Raw genomic sequence first — 23,987 nt, 5'->3', positions numbered from 1 at the left:
TGAGCTGTGGTTGAGGTCCCAACGGTGTGGCAGGCCATGGACTGTGGCCCAGAGCTTCACGGCACAACCCTGAGCCCTGGGCCAGAGCTACAGCTGGGTGGAGACAGGGAATAGAAATGCTGGCGATAGGGCACCTGGGTGGCTCAGTCAGTTAGACATCTGATTCTTGAGTTCCGCTCAGGTCATGATCTTACGGTTTGTGTGTTGGAGCCCCCCAGGCTCTGTACTGGCAGCATGGAGCCTGCCTGGGACCCTCTCTCCCTCTCTCTCTGCCCCTTCGCTGCTCATGCTCTCTCTCTCACTCTCAAAATAAATAAATAAGCATTAAAACTTTTTTTTTTAATTTTGACAATAAACCCATTTCTGTTTTTAGTAACATGTTTGATCCCACCAGGCGGGTAGTGACCTCCCCACCCCCGATTTTACGCATGGAAACATGGAGATTCAGGTACTACCATGGTATTTTTCAAACTAAAGCCCCGTGACTCCTGGTCATGAGTCCTTGGCTCTGGCATCCGGTGCGTTCTGGGGAGCTTGTCTCACTCCCTTGGGGGAGGCCCTGTGGTTCACTAGCTCACGGCAAGGCGTAGAAGGACTAGAAGCCAGCATAGAGACAATGATAGGCAAGAGGTGAGAGCAAAGGCACGGGGGTGGGGGTGGGGGCGTACAGCATGTTTGGGGGACAGGGACATGGTTGTGGCAGGGCAGCCAGTAGGACCAGAGTACTGAGAGCCCTGGGTGCCGGGATGGGGGGCCGGGGCTCCCCACCGTGCATCTCAGGTGCCATCCAACAGATCCGTGAGCCACCAGCGATGCGTCACAAACACCGACCGGTCCCTGAGTCCCACCCCAGACCTCCTGAAGACGCGGCCTGGGAATCTGCATGTTGTCATCTGCAAGTGTGTTCCTTTCTCAATCAACACTGTCTCTTGGGCATCCGTTACAGGCCAGGCCATGTGACGTACAGGTCAGGTGTATCTGCATTTGCCCGAGGTGATGCCCAGTGTCCCAACCTAATTCCTTTTTTCACTTACAATACTACTTCAACGTTTATATGATTGGTGTTTTTCATTTTTGAGGTAAATTCATTCTTGTTAGTATGATTGCAGGGTTTGCCTAACACATACTGCCAAGGAACCCCACCTCAATCGAGGTCTAGGGCGGCTCCGCCACCCTCCAAAATTCCCTTGAACCCCTTCAGAGTTAATCCTTCCCACTGCTCCCAAATTTGAGGCCCAGCTTAACCTCCTGGAACCACCCACCTGGCTACAGCTCTGGTAGAGGTTCCTCCCTGAGCCGAGGCCCACAGCTTCTGAGCAGCCCATGTGCACTGGGCGTGCCAGTACATGGTTCAAGTAGGTGGTCCCGGGGAGTTCAAGGTGCACTCCGTAGCTACAGCTACAGCGTGTAGCTATGGTGGAACGTTCTTGGAGGTGTGTATCATGGACAGGGGTGTCGGGCTCTGTCCCAAGGACCCCTCCCCACACTCCAGGGAGGTATCAGAGGTCTGTCTTCTTCTTGCCCCTCTGTCGATATGTGTTCGTCTTCCTCTTCCTTCTTTTCAGAGATGCTCCCATTCCTTACCCTCAGTTAATTCATCACCAGAATGACAGATGAGAACTCTTTCATCCTGTAATTAAATTTAAGCTGATCTTGGACTTATTCTTTGATGGCTTCATCTTCTAAGTGATACATCATCCAAACACCTTGTCAGGATGTGCCAGGAAGGCGCTAGCACCCCACTGGTGTGACAGGAATCCCACAGCTATTAGCACGTGGAAGGCACTCAGAAAACACGGAAGTTAATGAATCCATGCAATCTCTTGGCTTCCAAACAAAGTCATGTAAGTGTTGGGGCTCAGGGGACGGAACCATTGAGAGCACACTGGAGGTACCGCTCCCCAGGAAGGATGACTTTGCCCCAGAAAACAGATCTGTGATCTGGGGACCGGGCCGCTTGCATTCGGTAAGAAGCAGGCCCAGGAATCCCTTTCGGTTCCTGGAGAGCATCTTGAGGTCGGAGCAGGGGCTCTTTAGACCTTGTGGGAAAATAGAAGTTGGAGGAGTGAGGGCAGCTACTTTTTATGTCCAGGAAACTGACAGAGACAAAAGAGAGAGGAGCTGGGAGAGAAGACACCGGCGCTGTGTGACACATCCGAAGTGTGACATCATGGAGGCTCTGTACCATTCATTTCCATCTCTCATCTCCGAGGCAGTATTTTTTAAAAAACCCGTCTCCTTCATCCCACTGCGACACTTTATAAACTTATTTTGCCTCGTCGCAGATAGCAGGAATATTAAGCGCCTTTTTTTTTTTTTGTTGTTCTTCTGACTCATCTTCTCTCAAAATATTCAAAATGCTTCTGATTTTATTATTTCCAGGTTGTTAGTTCCTGCCTTCCAGGCCCTGCCTCCATCCAGCCTTTGTGTGAGACCCTGAGGCCCACCTTCTCTGTAGACCTTTGTGCGCTTTGCACTTGAGACTTTCCCGAGGCTTCAGCTTTGCTTCCCTGTTTTATTTCCAAACCCCAGCTCCCTTTTTAAAATTACCCCTGACAAGCGGGTTTCGAGGTCCACATACAGGAAGCAGGAATATCCAATTTCTTAAATGGCATTCGCAAGTAAAGGCACATGAATTTTATCTTGCTTAAGGAGGACTCCAAGGTTAAGGAGAAATTACTGTATTATTGCTTTCTTGCCAGAATGGGCTGATGAACTATTCTTTCCAGAAAATCAGAATCATAGTCATAACATCTTTTCCAGTAGATTCTCTTTTATTTTTTTCCTTTTTCCTTTCTTTTTCAATTTCAGAGAGAGACAGAATATGTGAGGGAGAAGGGCAAAGAGAGAGGGAGATAGAGAATCTCACGTAGGCTCTATGCTCAACGTGGAGCCTGACATAGAACTTGATCCCATGACCCTGGGATCATGACCTGAGCCAAAATCAAAGGTCAAACATCAAACGACTGAGCCAGCTAGGCGCCCCTCCAGTAGGGACTCTTAGTTAAAAGTTTTATGCCTGCTTAGAAGTTTAGTGGATTTTTTCTCCAACCACAAAAAGTGATCCAGGTAGATTTTGTGTTAATGTTAGGTATGGAATAAGGAAAACTCAGACTGAACAGTCAGATGGTGGCCACAGTTTCAGCTGAAGCTTTCTACCTTCCTTGCCCGGGGCTGTTAAATTCAAAGAAAGTCACTGTTAATCTCTTCCTTTTCTACTAAAGATGCAACAGCATTGCAGTGAGTTTGAAAAAAAAAGTTAAATCATCCATAATCTCGCCATCCTAAAACAACTATTATCATTTCTGAGGCATGCTTCCAGCCCTTATGTTTTCAAAGAAGTATGTTGGTTTCTTAGGCTGTTTTCAAATCACTGAATTAATAACATCACTTCTTCTGAAGGAAGAGAAGGGGGAGGCAGAACATGCTGGTGAAGAAGTCTTTAGTTCCTTAGCACTGCCAGGTGCAACAGTGCAAGAGAAAACCATTAGAATAGCCTCACCCCTGGCCATTTAGTGCAGAGGGTTCCAGCGTGTCTTTGGAACAGCTGTGTCTGTTGAATGGTTATTTTCAAAGACGTTGCTTGTTTGAAATGGAGAGGGTCTGAGAACGTGGCCAGTCAGAATTAAGGGCAGATCCTGAAGAGTTTAGTGGTAGGTAGTGCAGCTCAGGCCATTGATCTAAGATGTCAAGGCCTCCGAAGTCTGGGTTCCCATCAGAGAAGGCAAGAGGAGGACCACGTGTCAGTAGCACAATGTTCTAGACTATTCTCATTGTACCACCTGCCTGGCTTAGAAGGTAGGGGTTGTGCAAAGGGCCAGGTTTGAGACAACTTTCGGGAATTCCACCGACGTGAGGACCACCAAGGGTGCCATATACACTTGACATTGGTTCCAGAAAGGTGTGGAGGCCTTCTTCAAATTGCTCTGTGCCGTGGTGGTGTCATCACCAGCCCCCTTCCTGAGAGTGCTGCACTGCATGGCCTCCTGACTTCTTCCTGCAGCTGATGGAGCCTACTTTTCAAAGACTCCTTATCAGTCATCTTGACTGCCTGATACTGCAAATGAGGTGTCTGCAGGGCTTGAATCTGTGGCCCCTCCATGGAAATGGTGATGTCAACCAAACACCCTGGAAGGCTTGCGGGAAGGCTTGCAGGAAGGCTTTGTGCACAAAGATGTCGGTTCTTGTCAGCTCGGGCTCAACTTCCCCCACTTAAATGGTTGGTTTGGCCATAAACAGGACAGGAGATTTCAACCTGGGGGTGTATGACCATCCAACGGCCCACCCTAGCACTCCAGACACCTTGTCATGCCATTCTCAGTTGGGAACGAGGCTCCTAATTCCAGTGCCAAGGTGGGCAGGAGCTAACGAGAACCATGCATGGCCAAGTGAAGATTTCTGATCCCTGTATCTTAGTGAGACTGGAAAATCAGGAAATGATACTTCACACACATCCCACATCAGAGTTAACTTTTCCATGGTGACGCTGAGAGGTACCTTTCTGTGTGTGGTTGGCTTCTAAGCTCTGACCTTGGGCAAGACATGGAAGCTCCTTGTACTTGAGTTTCCTTCTCTGGAATATAATAATAGTATCCATCTCATAGAGATGCTGTGTCAGTTAAACAAGCCAATCAATGAAAAGTACTTAGACAAGGTCCATGGCACATATCATATAAAGATGATGTCCATGGTGCTGAATGTGAGACCTTGGGAAAGCTTCAGTTTCCTAAGAAAGGGTCAGTTAGGTACACAATATTCTACAGTAACAAATCGCAATGAAAACTTGAACATCCCTAGACACTTTGAGCACCTCAAGTCCTCATATAACTTGCAAGGGGAAGATTGGACCAGTGATATCCAACGTTCCTTCCAGTTCTTAGGTTCTGGGATACATGAGCCTTCCAGCATTCAGCTAGACTTCCAGCTTGGTTCAGTTCTTCAAGGCAATTTTACCTGGGATACAGGTTACATGGAAAGATGGATGAGACATGGAGACTCCTACCATCTAGAAATTCATAGTTAATTAAGGTGCTATTGTATAAAATAGCTTGGTGATTGGCTGAGTCCACTCACCAGTATTTTTTTTTTTTTACTTATCAAATAAATGTCTGTGGACTTCACCTTAATGATCAATATTATGCAATTTGTGACACTTTTTTTTCTAATTTATTTTATCTTCAGACCAACCCAACAAAATAAATACAGATATAGTTTTCCTGATGGGCAAATCACCCTATTTCAGAATATTTCAGAATATATAATATACTGAAGTCTTATGCTGTTTCTTTTATTCTTATATTTCTTTATTAATTGCCTCCTTTATGAGACACTGAAATATCCAAATCTCAAGACATCTTCTCCCTGGAATTTCACAATACCTTGTTGATAGAATTTCATTGTTTCTTGTGTTGTCTCTGAGAGACCTTCCATCATTCCCATTTTAAAGATGGGGAAACTGAGTCTCCAAGACTAATGAGGTTGGAATGTGGAGCATGAGGTGGGGGGTAACCAAACGTGGAGGGGGTAGTATACAATCCTATATGAATTTTAAGGAGCTTAGGTTTTATGCCAGCCCCCACCAGAAGCCACTGAAATATTGGAAGCCTTTTAAACAGAAAGTTGGGATTCGGTCTGATTTTGTATTTAGGAAGGAATCACTTGGGACTGCAGTTTGAGTTGTGGATTAGAAGGTCTTGAACTAGAGGCAAGAACTTCAGTTATGAGACTGGTATGATGACCTTGACAAAAGCCAGTCACCTAAACCTGAGTAATGACAATAGGGATCATAAGAAGTAGCCATATTTAAAATCTGACTAGGGATAAAATCAGACTCATACTTGACACTCTACACAAGCTTAAATTCCAAATGGATTGAGAATCTAAATGTAAAATATGAAACTATACAAATACTAGAAAAGTAAAACTCAAAACCCAAAGACAATAATAGGTTGATGTATTTGACTACATTAAAAATTCTTTTTAAACTTGCATGGCAACATAATGCCACAGACACAGTCAAAAATACCTGACAAATGAGGAGAAAATATTTGTAACACATACCACAAAGAGTAATTTTCCTGTTGTAGGAAGGTTTCTTAAAATTGAGGAACAGGGGCGCCTGGCCGGCTCAGTTGCTTAAACATCCAGCTTCGGCTCAGGTCATGATCTCACGGTTTGTGGGTTCAAGCCCCACATCAGGCTCTGTGCTGACAGCTAGCTCAGAGCCTGGAGCCTGCTTCAGATTCTGTATCTCCCTCTCTCTCTCTGGCCCTCTCCTGCTCACACTGTCTGTCTCTCTCTCTCAGAAATAAATAAAAAATAAATAAAAAACAAAAAATTAAAAAATTGAGGAACAAAGGACTAAAAATCTGATAGAAAAGTAGGAAAAAGACACAAGCAAACAGGTTGCCAAAAAGATACATAAATGACTCCTAAATGTACAAAAAAAAATGTTCAAACTCATTTACAATTGGGGAAACTCAAAGCAGAATAACACTGAGAAAACATTCCTCACTCCTTTTTTGCATATTTGCAAAAATTTTAAAAATTGACAACATACTCAAGGTTCTAGAGAAAAAGACAAATCTCATAGATCGCCTGTAGAGATGTAAATTTATGCCATTTTTTTTTTGAAGGGAGTTTGGCAATCCTTACCAAAGCTGCAATATGCTTACTTTTTGACCTAGCGATCGACTTCCAAAAAATTTACTCTGAAGATACATTTCCAGCAATATGAGATCACACATGTTCATTCCTGTATTATTTGCAATTTCAAAATAGTAGAAGCCACGTTAATGCCTATTCGTAGGCATAACATGGGCCATCCCCGTAAACTGATAATGAGTGATTTCCCTGTATGGTTAGATGCAAAAGACAAAGTACAAAGGAAGGATGCTTCGTATGCTAACCTTTATTTAAGACAAATGGCCTCTGAAAAGTAAATACCTCTATCTGCTCGTCTGTGCAAGAGATTCAGGAAGGATAAACCGGAAACTGATGAGATCAGGTGGCTACCTGCTGGAGATGAGCGAGAATAGGGTGGACAGAATGTGGGAGCAGAATGAGGAATAAAAGGGGAGTGACACTTTTCAGTGCACCTTTATGTCAAGTTCTGACTCTTGGAAGCATGGTGCCCTTTCAGATGTCTGAGAAATGATGATAAATTCGACGTTCTAAGATGTGAGGAAGAAGACCCACAGTGGGATGCAAATAGTAAATTAAAAAAAGAAATAACCTAACTAAATGAATAACGTAACTGCACTGATGGATGGGGAAGAACAGCGCCAATCTCAGTGGCTTGGAAGTTTGGACAGTTTTGACTGGATTCTAGAAACTTAAAGGAAAAAAGAGCCATTGCCAGTAATGCATTCTAGTAAGTAGGCTTGTTTTCCACAGGCGTCTGGGTTAGCAATTCTGAAAGTACTATATGTGTGCACTAGGATTGAACAAGTAAGTATATAAAGTATGGATAATGGACATGATTTCACTCATCTGTGGAATTTGAGAAACTTAACAGATGTTCATAGAGGAAGGGGAGGAAAAATAAGATAAAAAACAGAGAGGGAGACAAACCATGAGAGACTCTTAAATATGGAGAACAAAATGAGGGTGGATGGGGCCGGGAGGTGGAGAAAATGAATGATGGTCATTAAGGAGGGCACTTGTTGGATGAGTTCTGGGTGTTATACATAACTGATGAATCACTGGATTCTACTCCTGAAGCCAAGACTACACTGTATGTTAACTAACTTGAGGATAAAAAAGAAAAGAAAGTATGGATAATGGGAACCTAGGCTCTTGCTGTTGGAGAAAGAGGTTATAAATAAGGAAAGAGGTATGGCTAGAACGATGAATGTTGGATTGCAATGTGAGGGATCAGGATGAAGTTATTTTATAGGTGTATGGAAAAATATCTAAATATACATACGTGAAACATATATAAACAGAGAGAGATATAGGAATAAATTTATAGAAAATGTAAAAATAAAAACAAATGTGTATGGATTGGTGTACATACATAGATTTCCTAGCTCTGAGAAAATCTAGAAGCAATAAAATCCAGTGGCAGTGAACACATCTAGCACCCAGATTTTGGATGATCCCAGGGATGGAGGAGGAAAAATATAGGGTAAGCCTGGAAAACCTTGCAGGTGGTGTCAGAATTAAAGAAAGTGCTTTTCGAAAGATGTTGTCTTCTTAATAGAATGTAGGAGCCACCCTGAGGGAGTTCCTAATGTCCAAAGCTGGAACTATTTGAGTAGCAAAATAAACAGTGATAATATTAGATTGTCACTCATATGATTTATTTAAAAATCCGGGAGTACACACTGACATAAATAAATAAATAAATGGCAAGAAAGGACAGCTATTCCTTCAGTAGAAGTCCACTTAGAAAACGTAGAAGAATGTGGGGAATGAAATCACCCCAAGGCAGTCATGCCCGTAATACTTGCTGACGTCCAGAAGTAGCAATGGATGCCAAAATTATGGGTGAAAATATGATGAACACGAAAATATTTTCAGTTTCTGAGTATCTCCTTTTATACAGGGACAATAGTAACTTCACAGTTGAGAAGCCAAAAGACACCGCCTTAACCAGTGGTCAAGGTTAACATAGCTAGTAATGAGACGTCACACACCCCTGATCTGATGCCCCGAAAAGAGCACAGCATCACCTCTGGTTTTTCTTGTTAAAAATGCATAACTGTGATTTTAATCTAATCATGAGGAAATATCAGAAAAACCCAGATTTAGAGACATTCTATAAAATAATTGCCCAGTACTCTTCAAAAGTGTCAAGATCATTAAAAACAAGAGAAGACTGAGAAGCCATCTTGATAGGAGGAAATTAAGGAGACATGAGAACAGAATGCAGTAGAGGATACTGGAAGAGAAAATGTAGATGGAAAACTGTTGAAATTTCTGTGAGGTCTACGGATTAGTTAATAGGATTATACCCATGTTAATTCCCTGGCGTGGGTGATTATGCCATGATTATGTAAGATACTAACTTTAGAGTAAGCAGGATGCCAGGTATACCAGAATTCCCTGTACTATATTTGCAACTTTTTTGTAAGTCTAAAATGACTTTGACTTAAAAAGTTTTTTAAAAATCTTTTAAGAGGTCTAGTTGGCTGGAATTATTGGTGACGAGGGTGAGGGAAGTTGGAGGTGATACTCAAGTCCCTGGCTTCATCAGAGGTTGATAGTGGTGTCATTGTTGAGATTGGAGACATGGGTTTGGGAGAGGGGGATGATATGGGTTCTGTTTGGGGCATTGTGAGTTTGGGGTTGAGTCTGGGGTTGGGGTGGGCCTTGGGAATCCCCGCAGTGATATCCTCTAGGCAGCCAAACATTCCAAACAGGTGCTGAGGACAGAGCAGGAGATGCATATGGGGCTTTGGGGGGGAGGGGGTGCCAAGAGAGAGCAGTCCGATCCTAGGACAGACCCTAGTGTGCCTTCACATTTAGTGCTGCTGCCCTTCTAAAGGGATGGCTTTAGAGATGTAAAGCTGAGTCCTGAGAGTCTCCTCCATGTCCACTCCAGGCAAGGGTACATAAGATCTGGATCGAACCAAGGCAATGAAGTTGGGGGCAGGGAAGAGCAGGGTAGGAACATCTGCTATGGGATCCAGCCCTCCCTGGATCAGACTTCCAGCTAGAAGTTACCCACAGACCTAGCCAGAGGGAACCCAATGGTCCAGGCAGCCACCTGGGGGTACTCGGCAGCCTGGCAGTATTGTTGAAGCCCTTGGAGCAGCAACCCTTGGACAGATGGCTCTGAGAACAGGCAGAGAATGCAAGTCCAGAGTAGCTGAGTGCTGGGAAGGAGCGGGGCCGGGAAATGCTGGCCCCACGAGGCCACATGGGAGTCCCTGGAGAAGATAAGTCTGGTGAATTAGAAACAAGGCCCAGTTCTTAACTGGTGCTTGAGGTCAGGGGGAATAAGAGTAACAAAACATACAGGGCTTCCATGCACCATGTCTTCTTCTCACTAATTTACTTAATTCCACACCTACCCTACCCTATGAAGTAAACTGTAAAAGTATCGCCATTTTAAAAATGAGGAGACAGGGGCGCCTGGGTGGCTTAGTCGGTTAAGCATCCGACTTTCGCTTAGGTCATGATCTCGCAGTTCGTGGGTTCAAGCCCCGCGTCGGGCTCCGTGCTGACTGCCAGCTCGGAGCCTGGAGCCTGTTTCAGAGTCTGTGTCTCCCTCTCTCTCTGACCCTCCCCTGCTCACGCTGTCTCTCTCTCCTAGAAATAAATAAAACATTAAAAAAAAATTTAAAAAAATAAAAAAATAAAAAAAATAAAATAAAATAAAAATGAGGAGACAGAGTCCCATAGAGCGTAAGTAACTGGCGCAGGGTCGTAAAACCATTACGTGGCAGAGCTTAGATTTATTAAGCAGGCTCCAGAGTCCAAATCTGTAGACATATCATAAACTGCCTCGTTGATGACACAGCACAAAGCCAGGAACCCTGTTTCGATTGGCAAAAATGAGGTGAGACAGATTTAATTAAGATCTTGCTAAAAAGGGAGCCGAGTGTTTGCCAGCATTTCCATGCTATACCCAGGACACAATCCCACCTTCCTATTTCCTACTGCAGAGGCAAGGAAGAGTTGCATCTACTCATTGCAAAATAGAATCTTTGCTCCTATAACCAGGGGAGCAGTCAGGGTGAGCTTTGGAGGCATGCTTAGGAGTTTTCTCCAGGTCTCTGAGAACGGGAGTGTGCTACCCTGCTTACCAGCCCCTCTCCCATTTGGCTCTTCTAACCTTCGTCCTGGTGCTGCTCTCATATCCAGAGAGAGCTGGGAGCCTAGCTCTCTCCGCAAAGTTATGAGGGCCAGAGCCTGCCATCCCCCACCTCCACTGGCAATGCTCTGCACCCACCCACTCCTCAACCTGTGTCTCCAGGAAAATCAACCCAAGGTTTTGTGGCAGGAATGTGCTTCCCCATTCATTCTTGGTAGCAGCGCATTTTCTGGAACTCTAACACTCTCATCCAGCATGATGAGTCATAAATGGTGGAAGAAAGCTGAAGAGAGAGGCCTTGGGAACCATCCAGTCCCTTAGGAACTAGCTCTCCCTGCACAAAACATATCTGATTCTATAGTCTACCTTCTAAGTTCCCAGGAATATTTTTAAATCAACTTTATTGAAGCATAAGGTCAGCACAATAAACCTCATCTATTTAAAGTGTACATTTTGATGAGTTTTGACAGGGTACATGCCTGCAGATCTCCCTTCCCAATCACGATATGCAATATTTCCATTTCCCCCGAGATTCCCTCTGCCTCTGCTCCCCACCTCCAGCTGCCAGACACCAGGTGTCCACTGAAGATACAATCGGAGACAGTTTTTTTCCCTCTATTCAGTTTGGGCTCAGGCATACTCTGGACAGTGACAGAGAAAGTCTGTTTGTTTTTAAGAATATACATATGCATGTGTAATCACCAGAAACCACTCCTTCAGCCAAGCAGCAAACAAATAAATTCGCCCCACAGCAGGCTCGAATCAATGGAACCCAGCTCTCCGTGTCCTGAGTCGAAGCTGGGGAAAATGCATTGTTTTCATTTAGCAGTGTTTTTCTACACTGACTGAGGCCTGATTTTAAAGTGATGAGAAAGACCCTTAATATGAAAGCAATTGCAAGCCATGTTTTTATTGACAATTCGATGGATTTTGCTAGGTCCCAGAGTCATTCCACAATCATCTGGCTGGTTTTTGTTTATTTGGCTATAACCTGCATATGTCAGTTTTCCCTCAAGGCTGTTCAGTGTGGGTTAATAGTTGTGTGTGCCTCTTACATCATCTCAAATAGAAAATTCTTTTTCTCTGCTAAATGAGAATTAATTGTATTTGAGCTCAGAGGTTTTTTTCCTAATGCATTAGGGTTGTGGATAATGGCATTTGTTTCTTCTCTTGGGCCCGGCAGCCAAACCTAGAATAATCCCATTCAATTCAAAAGGCATTTATAGAGTGTTTGCTTTCTGCAAGATACTTTCTTATTCCTTGTGCATTATAAAAATGAGTAGGATGCTGCTGTCCTAAACCAATTTCAACAACAATGAAAAGCTATAGAAAGGAATGTCACAGGACACACAAGTATGTAAGCTGAAAGAGATTACATCTGGGCAGAGGGTTTTTGGAACCAAAGGAGAAAAGGTAGGGGTAGGGTGGGGATATATTCTACATAGGAAGACCTCTGGCTGTGTTTTTTTTTTTTTTTTAATGTTTATTTGTTTTTGAGAGAGAGACAGAAAGAACATGAGCAGGGGAGAGCCAGAGAGAGAGAGAGAGACGCAGAATCCGAAGCGAGCTCCAAGCTCTGAGCTGTCAGCATAGAGCCTGATGGGGGGCTCGAACCCATGGACTGTGAGATCATGACCTGAGCCAAAGTTGGACGCTTAACCAGCTGAGCCACCCAGGCGCCCCTGTCTTTGAGAGACCTTAAGTCATCTGTTGGACTAAGCCAAGAAACCAAGAGCTAAGGCTGAAAAGCTAAATTGGGAACTTATAGTAGAATATCATAGTTAAAAAAAAAAGTTTATTCTTAAATCAGCGGGTACTAGAGCAATTGAAGGTTGAAGCAGAGAATGATAAGCTTTGAACCTGCGGGATGAGGAAGGACACATAGAATCTGGGAAGGCCTGGAGGAGGGAGATCGGGAGGAAATATAGGAGAGAGGTGAATGGGAAGACTTTAGCTTTGTGGATGGGGGAAGGGCAGGGGGACAGGTGACCCGAGTGTGCAAACCTGGAGCCTGGGAAGAGATCAGGAGTGTAGGTGTATATAACAAGGGAGCTGATTGTTGGCCGTAACTGGGGAAGTGAGAGTCAACAAGTGTCGGGCAGTTACCAGCTCAGAGGAGGACGTTTCACCCATTGGCTCTTCAGTGGAGCACATGATGCTATTAGTAGGATTGCCTTGGCAACAGTGAGCATCATACTGAGGTGGCAAATTCCACAGACAGTGACTTGGCCATGACTTTGTGGGGGAGCACATGGACAGAAGATGAGGAGATAGCTTCCAACAATACAGCAGATTAGATACTTTGAAGGGTCTGTCTACTGCTGCATAATCAGATTCTAAATCAACTACAACGAATACCATTTTAAACCCATTCTAGCTTCACAAAAAGTGGTTGTATCCATTAGCTTTTGCTGCATAACAAATCACCCCAAGACATTTTCAGATAAAGAGAATCTGAGAGGGTTTACCATGACAGATAATCACCAAAGGAACTTCTACAGAATATGCTTCAAGAAGAAGGTTTGAGCCCCACATCAGGCTCTCTGCTGTCAGGACAGAGCCCGCTTTGCATCTTCTGTCTCTTTCTCTCTGTCCCTTCCCCACTTGCACTCTCTCTAGTTCAAAAGTAAATAAACATTTAGGGGTGCCTGGGTGGCTCAGTCGATTGAGTGCTGACTTTGGCTCAGGTCATGATCTCATGGTCCATGAGTTCGAGCCCCACATCAGGCTCTGTGCTGACAGCTCAGAGCCTGGAGCCTGCTTTGGATTCTGTACCTCCCTCTCTCTCTGCCCCTCCCCCACTTGCTCTCTGTCTCTCTCTGTCTCTCAAAAATAAATAAACATTTAAAAAATTTTAAATAATAATAAACATTAAAAAATAATATTGAAAAATTTGCTAAGTTGTTAAAATTTCAAGAGTGAACCGTAAAATAATAGAAATGAATAGAATTTCCAAATCTGTAGAGGAGAACAATGAAATGTGATAATATTCCAACAAACAAATCAGACGGAACCAATCCCAACTAAGGCAAATAAAGGAGAAAAAGGAAACAGAGAAGCCTGGATGCATAGAAAGCAGAAAGAAGGATGGTAAAAATAAGCCCGTATATATTATTAAGTGCAATAAGAACAAATTGACTAAACATTTTGGCTAAAAGAAAACATAGATTGTCACCCTAGTATTTTTTTTTTTAATCCGGGAGGATACTGTTTCCAAGAGATACATCTAAAACATAAGGAGAAAATGGTGAAAGTAAAACCATGGAGGCCGCTACGGCAGATGATTCTAAAGGGCAGGGTGCTGGGACAACTACACTAATACTAAACAAAGTGACTTCCTCATGAAATGGATTCTTAAAAATGAAGTGTTCTGTTTCGTGACAGTGAAACTCACCAGGATGGTAGAATCCTTCTTAGTGTGGATGCTCCCCTCACATTGGTCATCTTCTGCCCTTTCAGTGCAACCACTTGAGTCGAGACCTTCCTCAGCCCCTTCAGCTTCATGTCCCATGACAGGTCATCGCCCGCTTGGCAGCCAGTGCGGTCATCCCGCAAGTCAGGTGGCTCCTCATTAAAAAGTCCCGATCCCTGAGCACGATGCATCCACATAATGCAGTCTCACCTGCACTGCACCCCACCTCCCCACGTCTGCCCTTAGCAGCCATTACACTCTCGCATGGTGAACTGTGCCTAGATCATCCAAAACACTGCATTTCTTCTGGTCTCTAGGCCTTTGGATATTTGCTTACCTTGTCTGATCTGCGCTGTCCTCTCCTACTCAGTTGTTTGGCTGACTCCAAGAAGGCTTCACTCAAATGCCCCCTCTTCTTGGAAGCCTTTTCTGACCTCCCTTTTCTGGATCAGGGCCTCTTCTACTCTGGCTGTAAGAGCTCATTTAGTATATTTCATCACATTATTTCACACTGTCATCCTCGCCTCTTTACTTGCCTGTTTCCCTGACTAAGCTGTGAGCTCCTTGAAGACCAGTACAGTGTCACTCATTCATGATGTCAACAGCATTTATCAAGTACCTACTATGCACAGGCATCCGTCTATGAGGTGAGGATAGAGCCATGAACAAAAAAGACAGGCAAAACTTCTGCCTCATGCCTCTCACGTTCTAGTGGATGGAACCAGACAGAAACCCTATAAATAAGGAGAAGATATTGTCTATGAGAAGATAATATGTGCTTGGAAGGATATAAAGCAAGAAAAAGGATAAGGAATATATGGTGAGGATGAAATTTTAAGTAAGATGGTCAAGAAGATGACATTTAAGGGGGAACTTGGAAGAGGTGAGGGAATAAGCCATTCAAATATCAGGGAAAGAGCATTCAAGAGAGAAGAAGAGCCAATGCAGAGACTCTAAGCAGGAATAAGATTCACACTTCCAATTCTTTTTTTATATGTAATTTATTGTCAAATTGGCTAAAATACAGTGTATACAATGTGCTCTTGGTTTTGGGGGTAGATTTCCCCCACACTTCCAATTCTTCAACTTACTACAATGCCATACTCATCAAGCCATTCTGGTGCTATCATAAGGATAGGCTCAGAGATCAATGGAATAGAATTGAGAGTCCAGGAATAACCCCACCCATTTATAATCAATTAATTTTTAATAAGGATGACAAGACAATTCAATAGGGAAGAATAGTCTTTTCAACAAATGATCTTGGGACAACAAATAGTCACATGCAAAAGAACAAGTCCTCAGCCATACCTTACATCATATTTAAACATTAACTCAAAATGGATCAAAGATCTAAAGGTAAGAGCTTAGGGGTGCCTGGGTGGCTCAGTCAGTTAAGTGTCTGACTTTGGCTCAGGTCATGATCTCATAGTTCGTGGGTTCGAGCCCCACGTCAAGCTCTGTGCTGACAGCTAGCTCAGAGCCTGGAGCCTGCTTCAGATTCTGTGTGTGTCTCTCTCTCTGACCCTCCTCTGTTCATGCTGTCTCTCTCTCTCAGAAATAAATTTTAAAAAATAAATAAATAAAGGTAAGAGCTTAAACTCTAAAATTCTTTGAAGACATGGAAATCTTCATGACCTTGGATTTGGCAGTATTTCTTAGACATGACATCAAAAGCACAAGCAACCAAAGAAAAAAAATCAATAAATTGAACTTCCTCAAAATTAAAAGCTTTTGTGCTTCAAAGGACACTCAAGAAAGTGAAAAAAACAACCCTCAGAATGGGGAAAAAATACATGAACTCATACAATATATCTGAAAAAGATCTGGCATCCAGAATATATAAAGAACTCTTACAATTCAACAATAAAAAGACAGTTTGTCCATGAAAAAATGGGCAAAATATCTGAGTTGACATTTCTCCAAAGAAGATCTACAAAGCGGCCAATAAGCACATGAGAAGATGCTCATTGTCATTAATTAGGGAAATGCAAATCAAAACTACAATGAGATACCACTACACGCCCAGCTGATGAGTAGAATTTTTTTTTTTTTTTTAGAAAGAAAGAAGGAATGAAAAACACAGTAACAAGAGTTGGCCAGGATGTGGATGACTTGGAATCCTGGGGATGTAAACTGGTACAACTGCTTTGAATTAGTTTGGCAACTTCTCGAAAAGTTAAGCACCAATTTACCATGTGACCCAACAATTAGCATTTCTACTTCTGGTTATATAGTTAAGAGAATTGAAAACTTATGCCACACAAAAAGTTATATGTAAATGTTCATAGCGGCATCCTTCATGATAGCCAAAAAGTGGAAAAGCCCAAATATCCATCACTTGGTCGATGGGTACGCAGAATGGTCAAGAAGAAAAATGAGATACTCCCACACCACCTTGGAGGGAGACACCAGAGCGTAAGGATCAGGCTGCACCTCTAGACATTTGAGAAGAGATGCCGTGAGGGTGAGAGAGTTACAGAAGACCCTGTGGGATGGACAGAATTGCACTGAGCTCCAGGAAAGTTGAGGACAGAATGTTCTAGAGGAGGGCCAATAAAAAGCGTTTCTAGTCAGGGAAACAGCTGGAAAAAAGCCCTGGAGGCAGAAAAGCCTATTGGGCCTGCAGATAAGGAGCAGAGGTCCTTAAGGAAGGGATGCCAGATCTGGGGAGCTGGAAAGTGCACTAGACAGTGGTCCCAAGATTTGCGATCCAGGACTGAGACAAGAAGGACTCACACCACCCGCATGAGAAGCAGTGTGAGATCTGTTGGCCTAACTTGAGTCCCATTGTCCTTTCAGACCACAGCTCCCTTCCCCTGACTCTGGTTCCTTGGCCAGGTCTGCAGAGCCTATGCGTGTGCTTCCTCGTATGGGTTTTTCTTTTTTTAAAATATGTGTTTATTTATTTTTATTTTTTTAAATGTTTTTATTTCTGAGAGAGAGAGAGACAGCGTGAGCAGGGGAGGGTCAGAGAGAGAGAGAGGCACAGACTCTGAAACAGGCTCCAGGCTCTGAGCTGGCTGACAGCACAGAGCCCAACATGGGGCTTGAACCCACGAACCGTGAGATCATGACCTGAGCCGAAGTCAGATGTTTAACCGAGCCACCCAGGCACCCCTCATATGGGTTTTTGGCTTGTGAGACTACCTTCCCCCAGATTGGAAATCCAATAGGACCCTCCATGCCCTCCCTGCCCACCCCGCTTGGAGCTGGCACTTGGCCTTTGCAGGTCCTACTGGCTGGAATCCCCGCCCTTTGCTCAAAGACCTCAGAAAAGAGAGCCTCTGACTCCTGGTGGCATTTAGCTTCGCTCTTTAAACATCTGGGTCACAGATACGCTCAGTTAATTAATGTTCTTAGTGCTGTTCATTTGCCTGCTGGATAATAGATTGATTCATAATTTCAATAAGCAGCTGTGTATATCTTTCCCCTGAACATAAAGGCAGCTTGCTGTCATTCATCACTTGGCATTGGGTGAATTTGAGTGTATTCAGAGAGACATTGTTTAGGGAGGGGTGAGGAGGGCTTCTGATTTTCTTATCATTTTGCCTCTAACAATCACTCTGATTTGGAACTAATTTGGGCTGAAAGCACACGTTAACCTCATCTCTCTCAAGGGCACTCAATAAAGCCCCTGTCTCTTGTTTCAGAGGGGACCAGGTGGGCTCTCCCTCGGTGATCAAAACAAAGGGTTTCCGAGTGGTTTTCATCAGGAATGAGAACCCCTGCAGAAAATCCCATGCCCTGGAGAAGAGGCACTGAGCAGAGCCGACTTCTGGCTCCATTCCTGACCAGAAACACCCAAGCTCTCGGGAGGAGCCCAGGATCACATAGGAAGACGCCCTGCTGCTGCTCAGCTGTTGGGCCAAGGCAGCAAACCATCGGGTCCCTAGGGCCCCAAGGAGAGAGGCCAGGACCCCTGCGAGGTGACCAAATGTCTTCATGCCTCAGCTCCTTCGTCTTTAAATTGGGGAGAGTAGTAGAAACCTATCTCACAGAAGTACTGTAAGAATTACATCCTTTATCCCCTGCAAAGTGCTTAAATGGTGCAAAGTATGCCTCTAATACATGCAAGCTGGCCATTTTATATCTTAATTCATTCAGCACCAGCTGTATGTTAATGATCTTCACCCCTACCTCCGCCACCTCATAGGACGTGAAAGCAAAAATGAGAGATGTATTTTCCTGTCTCGTGGCCCTCACCAGCCTGCATTGGCATTATCTCAGTGGGAACACAGCCCTGTCCTTATATTCCCAGAAACCCGTTCCCAGGCTGGGCACACAGAACTCTTCAAAACCTGCCTGTGGAGTTGAAACAAATAGACGTGGCCGCATCTTTTAAATGATGTTGTTCACCACAGTGATAACATCCACAAACATGTTTTGAGCACTTAGTCTGTGATTTTCTCCTAGCAAGGAATGAAATTAATTAGACACAGTCCCTGCCCCGAAAAGAGTGTGAAAGACAGATGGATGCATTCACTCAAGAGTTGGTATACAGGATTATAAGCAACATGGACAGGTGAGAGAGGAAGGCCACCAGAGTAGCATGGACCCCGCTGTGGGAAGGGTTGGTAGACAGCACCATCTCTGTATCAGTCAGCTCTTGCTGCGTACCAACTACTCCCAAACCTTGGTGGCATAAAGCAATATGCCTTTATTATTGCCCATGAGTCTGTAGGTCAGCCAGATGGTTCTGTGATCTGGACGAGGCTCAGCTGACTTCAGCTGGGCTCATTCACATATCTCCTGGCAGCCAGGAGGTCGGCTGAGGGCTGCCTAATGTAGGACAACCTTATCCACTTGTCTGTTGGTTGGCTGGCTGTGGTTGGGCCACCTGTCTCTCCTCTGGCAGGCCATCCAGAGCTTCCTGCCAGGGTGACAGCAGGGTTCTAAGAGCAAGAGAGTGGAAACATGCAAGGCTAAAGGTGTAGTCCATCACCTGGCACATCCTCCCCTCCACTATATTCTGTTGGCCAAAGCAAGTCGCCAGTATTCAAGGGATGAAGAAGTAGACTTCACTTTTCAATGCCCATTGCTACAAGTCATAGTGCCTGCAGTGCATGGAAGGAAGGAGTGAAGGATGTGACTGTTTTCGCAATCTGCCCCAATCCCCTAGGATTCGTCGCTGTGCGTGGAGCAGACAGCAGGTACCAGGAGTGTGTTGCACATTTAGGACGCTTCTGCTTTTTCATCACTATAAATAATGCTGCAGTAAAGACCCTAGACATGAACTTGTGTTCGTGGTCGTGATCGTTACCTTGGGAGAGATTTCTGAAAGTGAATTTACTGGGTCAAAAGAGGAAAACATTGTAAAAGCGTCAAGTGTATATTTTGAAATTCCGTTTTTGAAAGGGAATTTGAGATTCCCTGCTCCAGCCCATTTTATGCTAACCGTGACAAAAATAGAAATAGGGTTTTTTAAAAATGTTTATTTATCATTGAGACAGGAGAAACAGAGCATGAGTGGGAGAGAGGCAGAGACAGTGGGAGACCCAGACTCCAAAGCAGGCTCCAGGCTCTGAGCTGTCAGCACAGAGTGCAACACGGGGCTCGAACCCACGAACTGTGAGATCATGAGCCGAAGTTGGAAGCTTAACCGACTGAGCCACCCACACGCTGGAATAGGGTTGTTTTGTTTTGTTTTGTTTTGTTTTGTTTTTTTATTTATTTCTAGGAGAGAGAGAGACAGCGTGAGCAGGGGAGGGTCAGAGAGAGAGAGTCACAGACCGAAAGAGGCTCCAGGCTCTGAGCTGGCAGTCAGCACAGAGCCCGACGCGGGGCTCGAACCCACGAACCGCGAGATCATGACCTAAGCGAAAGTCGGACGCTTAACCGACTAAGCCACCCAGGCGCCCCATGTTTTGTTTTGTTTTGTTTTTTAATGTGGTATCATGTCGCTGTTTTAGTTTATTTTAATACCTATTAGGTTGAATGCTTTTTAACATGTTTCTTCTTTAGCAGACTGGCTCTTTGGCCACTTTACAGCAAGGTGGAATTAATTAATTAATCCCAATTTACAAATGAGGAGGAAACACAGGCTCAGAGAAGTTAAGCGACTTCTTCAAGGTGGCCCAGCATCTGATTTTAGAAATCAGATGTCCTGCGCTTTTACTTATTCCTGCTCCTCATGTTGCTGAACAGAAGGCTAGAAACGCTAACTGAGGATGCGCTTTAAAAAAAATCAGACAGAGGGCGCCTGGGGGGCTTAGTCGGTTAAGCGTCTGACTTTCGCTTAGGTCATGATCTCGCGGTTCGTGGGTTCGAGCCCCGCGTCGGGCTCTGTGCTGACAGCCAGCTCAGAGCCTGGAGCCTATTTCAGAATCTGTGTCTCCCTCTCTCTCTGACCCTCCCCTGCTCACGCTTTCTCTCTCTCTCTCCTAGAAATAAATAAAAATATTTTTTAAAAAAATCAGACAGGCCCTAGGGAAGCTATGTTCAGACTTAACCAGCAGGAGGCTGGCTTCCTGAGCAGGGCTCACATGCGAATTGGGTGCGCGGTGGCCAGGACAGTGACACTGGCAGAGGCACAGAGGAGACCTGCAGACCTGAACCGCCTCCCCCCACCTCTCATCTGGTCTCTCCCCAGCTCGCGCGCTACACCAAGGAGGGCTTCCTGCACTTGGGAGCCCTGGGTACCACCACGCTCCTCCCGGACACCCGCTGCCTGGTGGATAACTCCAAGAGTCGGCTGCCCCAGCTGCTCGACTGTGACAAAGTCAAGAGCAGTCTGTACAAGCGCTGGAACTTCATTCAGGTGGGTGCCCCATGGAAAGGGCCAGCTCCCCAGAGCAGGTGAGGGCTCTGCAGACCACAGGGAAAGCTGACTTCGCCAAGCTTTCCCCAGGAAAGCACACCAAAGGTCTCCAGCCCTGGACCAGCCTTATGAACCCAGGGCACGTCGAGGGGGAGCCCGCAGTGGTGGGGACTTCCGTGTGAGAGACCACCGTCCAGGGCCCTAGGGCAGCACCAGGCAGGCTGGGCTCTGATAGATCTCAGGAGGGGAGTGTGGGTGACTTCCCTGAAATCTGCTAAGTACCTACAGCTGGTACGATTGAGAACGTCAGACCTTGAACATCCCTGGACATTCCCCGCTCTGACACCACCCCCCCTTAGTGCCTGTCACCTGGTTCAGCCATCCAGACTCAGTGACGCTGATACATTTTCTGACCTCCGGATTTCCGGGAGGAGGCCCCGATGATCCCTCCCCCTGTGCAAAGAATTTTGGTGGGACTGTTCCCATGAGAGGCCACGTGCCCAGCACTATAGTGGTTAAACCTCTTTCTCTCTCTCTCCCTTATCTCTCTCTCTGCCTTTCTGTCTCTATTTCTCTCATTGTCTTATCTCTTTCTCTCTCTATCTCTCTGACCCTCTACATCTCCGTCTCCATCTCTGTTTCTCTTTGCCTCTGTATCTGTCTCAACGTCTCTCTATGTCTCCACCTGTCTCTCCTCCTTTTGCCCAGAATGGAGCCATCATGAATAAGGGCACGGGGCGCTGTCTCGAGGTGGAGAACCGGGGCCTGGCCGGCATTGATCTCCTCCTCCGCAGCTGCACAGGACAGAGGTGGACAATTAAGAACTCGATCAAGTAGCGGGGAGGAACGGGGGCGCCCCCGGAGCCTGGCCCCCGGGACAGGGTCTGCCCGTCCCCTGGCCCAGCCGCACTAGGGAAGAGACGGCACAGAGCCAGCAGGTGCTCGCCAGGCCCTCCGGGGCTTCTCCAGGGGCCCCACGTGGAGACTTGGTGTCCCCATTCGGCACTCGGCTGCCGTGAGGCTCGGGCCCCCCTGGAGAAGCCCCCAACCCCTCTCTGGGAACCCAGGAGCCGCGTCTTCTGCAGCTTGGATGTGGACCTCATACCGTGGAGTGAACCCCCCATATCCTCCTCCTCATCTCCCCAGCCACGGTCAGGACTGGGACAGGCAGGGGCCGCCCCTCCTCTTCTTCGTCCCTCGCGGCTGCCGCAGCTTGTGAACGCCACCCCAACCCTCAACAAGGTGGGGGGGGTGCTCAGCCACGTCCTGTCTCCCCCTCCTCAGAGGAGGCGGTGAGGCCCTGAGACTCAGTTTCCCTGGAGGTTGCTTCTGCCCTGATGCCCATTTACAGCTCAAGGCAGCCTCCACCCCAAACCTTCCCGGCAGACGGCTTTGGTGGCTACAGCCCTGGACTTTTCTGGACCCGCCCTAAGATGGCCTGGGAGGGAAGAATGCATCTAGGTCCCAGGGTGCCAGGCTCTCCCGTCCCCGGGGCCGGCTGCTCTGCCTGAGTCTGCAGGGGGCCAGAGACAGGGAGAGGCCATGCCCGTAGGGAGGTCGTGGCTGTGAGGGGCCACCCAGGCCAGTGGGGTTCTGCCCTCCGGGGACCAGGGAGCCCTGACTGATGGAGGCCGCCACAGGAGCCTCCCCCCGGCAGCTTTAGGACTGAAGCCAGCACAGCAGGCTGGGGCCGGGACCCTGGAGAATGCGCCAGGTCATCTCATCTCACCCCGTGCTCTGCTGGCCGATGGGGGAGAAGGCAGTCGATTCCTCTCTGAAGAGTAATAATTTTTTTCGATTGCCCTCTGGTTAGGGTGCCCTTATAAATCAGAGTTAATATATGGACGCGTGTGCATGCCTGTGAGTGTGTGTGCCTGCGCGGTGTGCGTGTGCGCGCGTGCATGTGTGTGCGTGGGGTGCGCATCCGAGTGTGTGGGAGAGCGGATGTCCGAGTGTGGCCTCGGGCTTGCCGCTTCATTGCCCGCCGGGATCAGGACAAGACAGCTGGAAGCAGGGGGGGTTGGCCACGCCTCTGTGGCCAGGAGGGCGTGGCCCAGCCTGGCCCCATGTGGCGCCCCAGATGGAAGGCTGTCCCTTCTGCCAGTTCCCTCTCTGTCCCTCGTGCTGTCCCCAAAGGCCAAGCCCTGCCCAGAACCAAATCCTGTAGTTGCCCAGTTTGGGGTTCACAGTGTCTCATTTGGTGGCATCTTAGCGGCGATCGCCCCTCCCCATTCCTCCCTTGTGAAATAAATACATGTGAGCACTTCCCAAAGCAGCCTTGCTTGCTTCTTGGTTCCTCCGGGGTTCGGGGGCGTTCCTGGGCCATGGCAGAGGGCTCTTTCGATCGGGGGTTTGGTCTTACTGTAAGCAAAAGCCCTCGCTCACAGCACGAGGCTGAGACAAAGCCAGCCTGCACTTGCGCTCACCTTCCCCGCAAAGCAGGACAGAACTTCACATTTGTGGCTCGTGCACTGACCCCATTGTGGACCCCAGCTTAGGAGGGTCAGGCTGGTGTAGGAAGCAGAAAAAAAAAAGAAGAGGGTTGCGGGGACCTGGCCGAGCCACCTGATCTGCCCACCCCTGGTGCCTCGAAGCCTCTGCCCCTTCTGCTCAGGGGCAAGTGAAATCCTTAAAGATGCCAGGCCTTCCATCATGGAAACAGGGATGGAAGGAATGGCCCAGAGTCCCCTCAGCTACGGCAGCCCCCCTTCCCTTTGAGGAGGCCCAGAAGGTCCCTCTTATTTGAGGTCACACAGCACCCAGACACACACCCCCATGGCAGCTGCCATTTTTCCTTTGGGTTCTAGGAGAATCAGGGTCCATGCACGCACTGATGGAAAATGCTGGAGTCTTGGGATGAGTGTGAAGGCTAGAAGAGCTGAAGGTCTGCAGGTTCCCACGGGAGTCCAGGGAGTCGTCGAGATAATATCACAACGTGATGCTGTGGGGCGGAGGCCTACCCAGACTGCACCATACTCCCCTCTGTGTGGGTCTTAACGTACAAATATGAAGAAGGCATCATGCTGTTTTGCCATTTGCTGAGGTTTTGATCC

General features: G+C 46.5%; 1 protein-coding gene across 2 annotated transcripts in view; it reads left to right on the top strand.

Moving 5' to 3' along the window:
- The window catches only part of GALNT17 (polypeptide N-acetylgalactosaminyltransferase 17), a 445,667-nt gene extending 422,857 nt beyond the window's left edge, over positions 1 to 22,810 (top strand). For both annotated transcript variants that reach the window (XM_039238103.1, XM_039238102.1), the window contains 2 exons: positions 20,767 to 20,934; positions 21,643 to 22,810. In XM_039238103.1, the coding sequence (XP_039094034.1) occupies positions 20,767 to 20,934; positions 21,643 to 21,771 (297 nt within the window). In that variant the 3' untranslated portion in view covers positions 21,772 to 22,810. The remainder of the gene's footprint in view (positions 1 to 20,766; positions 20,935 to 21,642) is intronic.
- Positions 22,811 to 23,987: the final 1,177 nt, after the last annotated feature.

This window comes from Hyaena hyaena, unplaced genomic scaffold (assembly GCF_003009895.1).
Source record: "Hyaena hyaena isolate Hyena2069 unplaced genomic scaffold, ASM300989v1 scaffold_135, whole genome shotgun sequence".
In the NCBI taxonomy this organism is placed as follows: Eukaryota; Metazoa; Chordata; class Mammalia; order Carnivora; family Hyaenidae; genus Hyaena; species Hyaena hyaena.
Note: the sequence above shows the minus strand (reverse complement) of the source record. Positions and strands in the feature narration are given on the sequence as shown.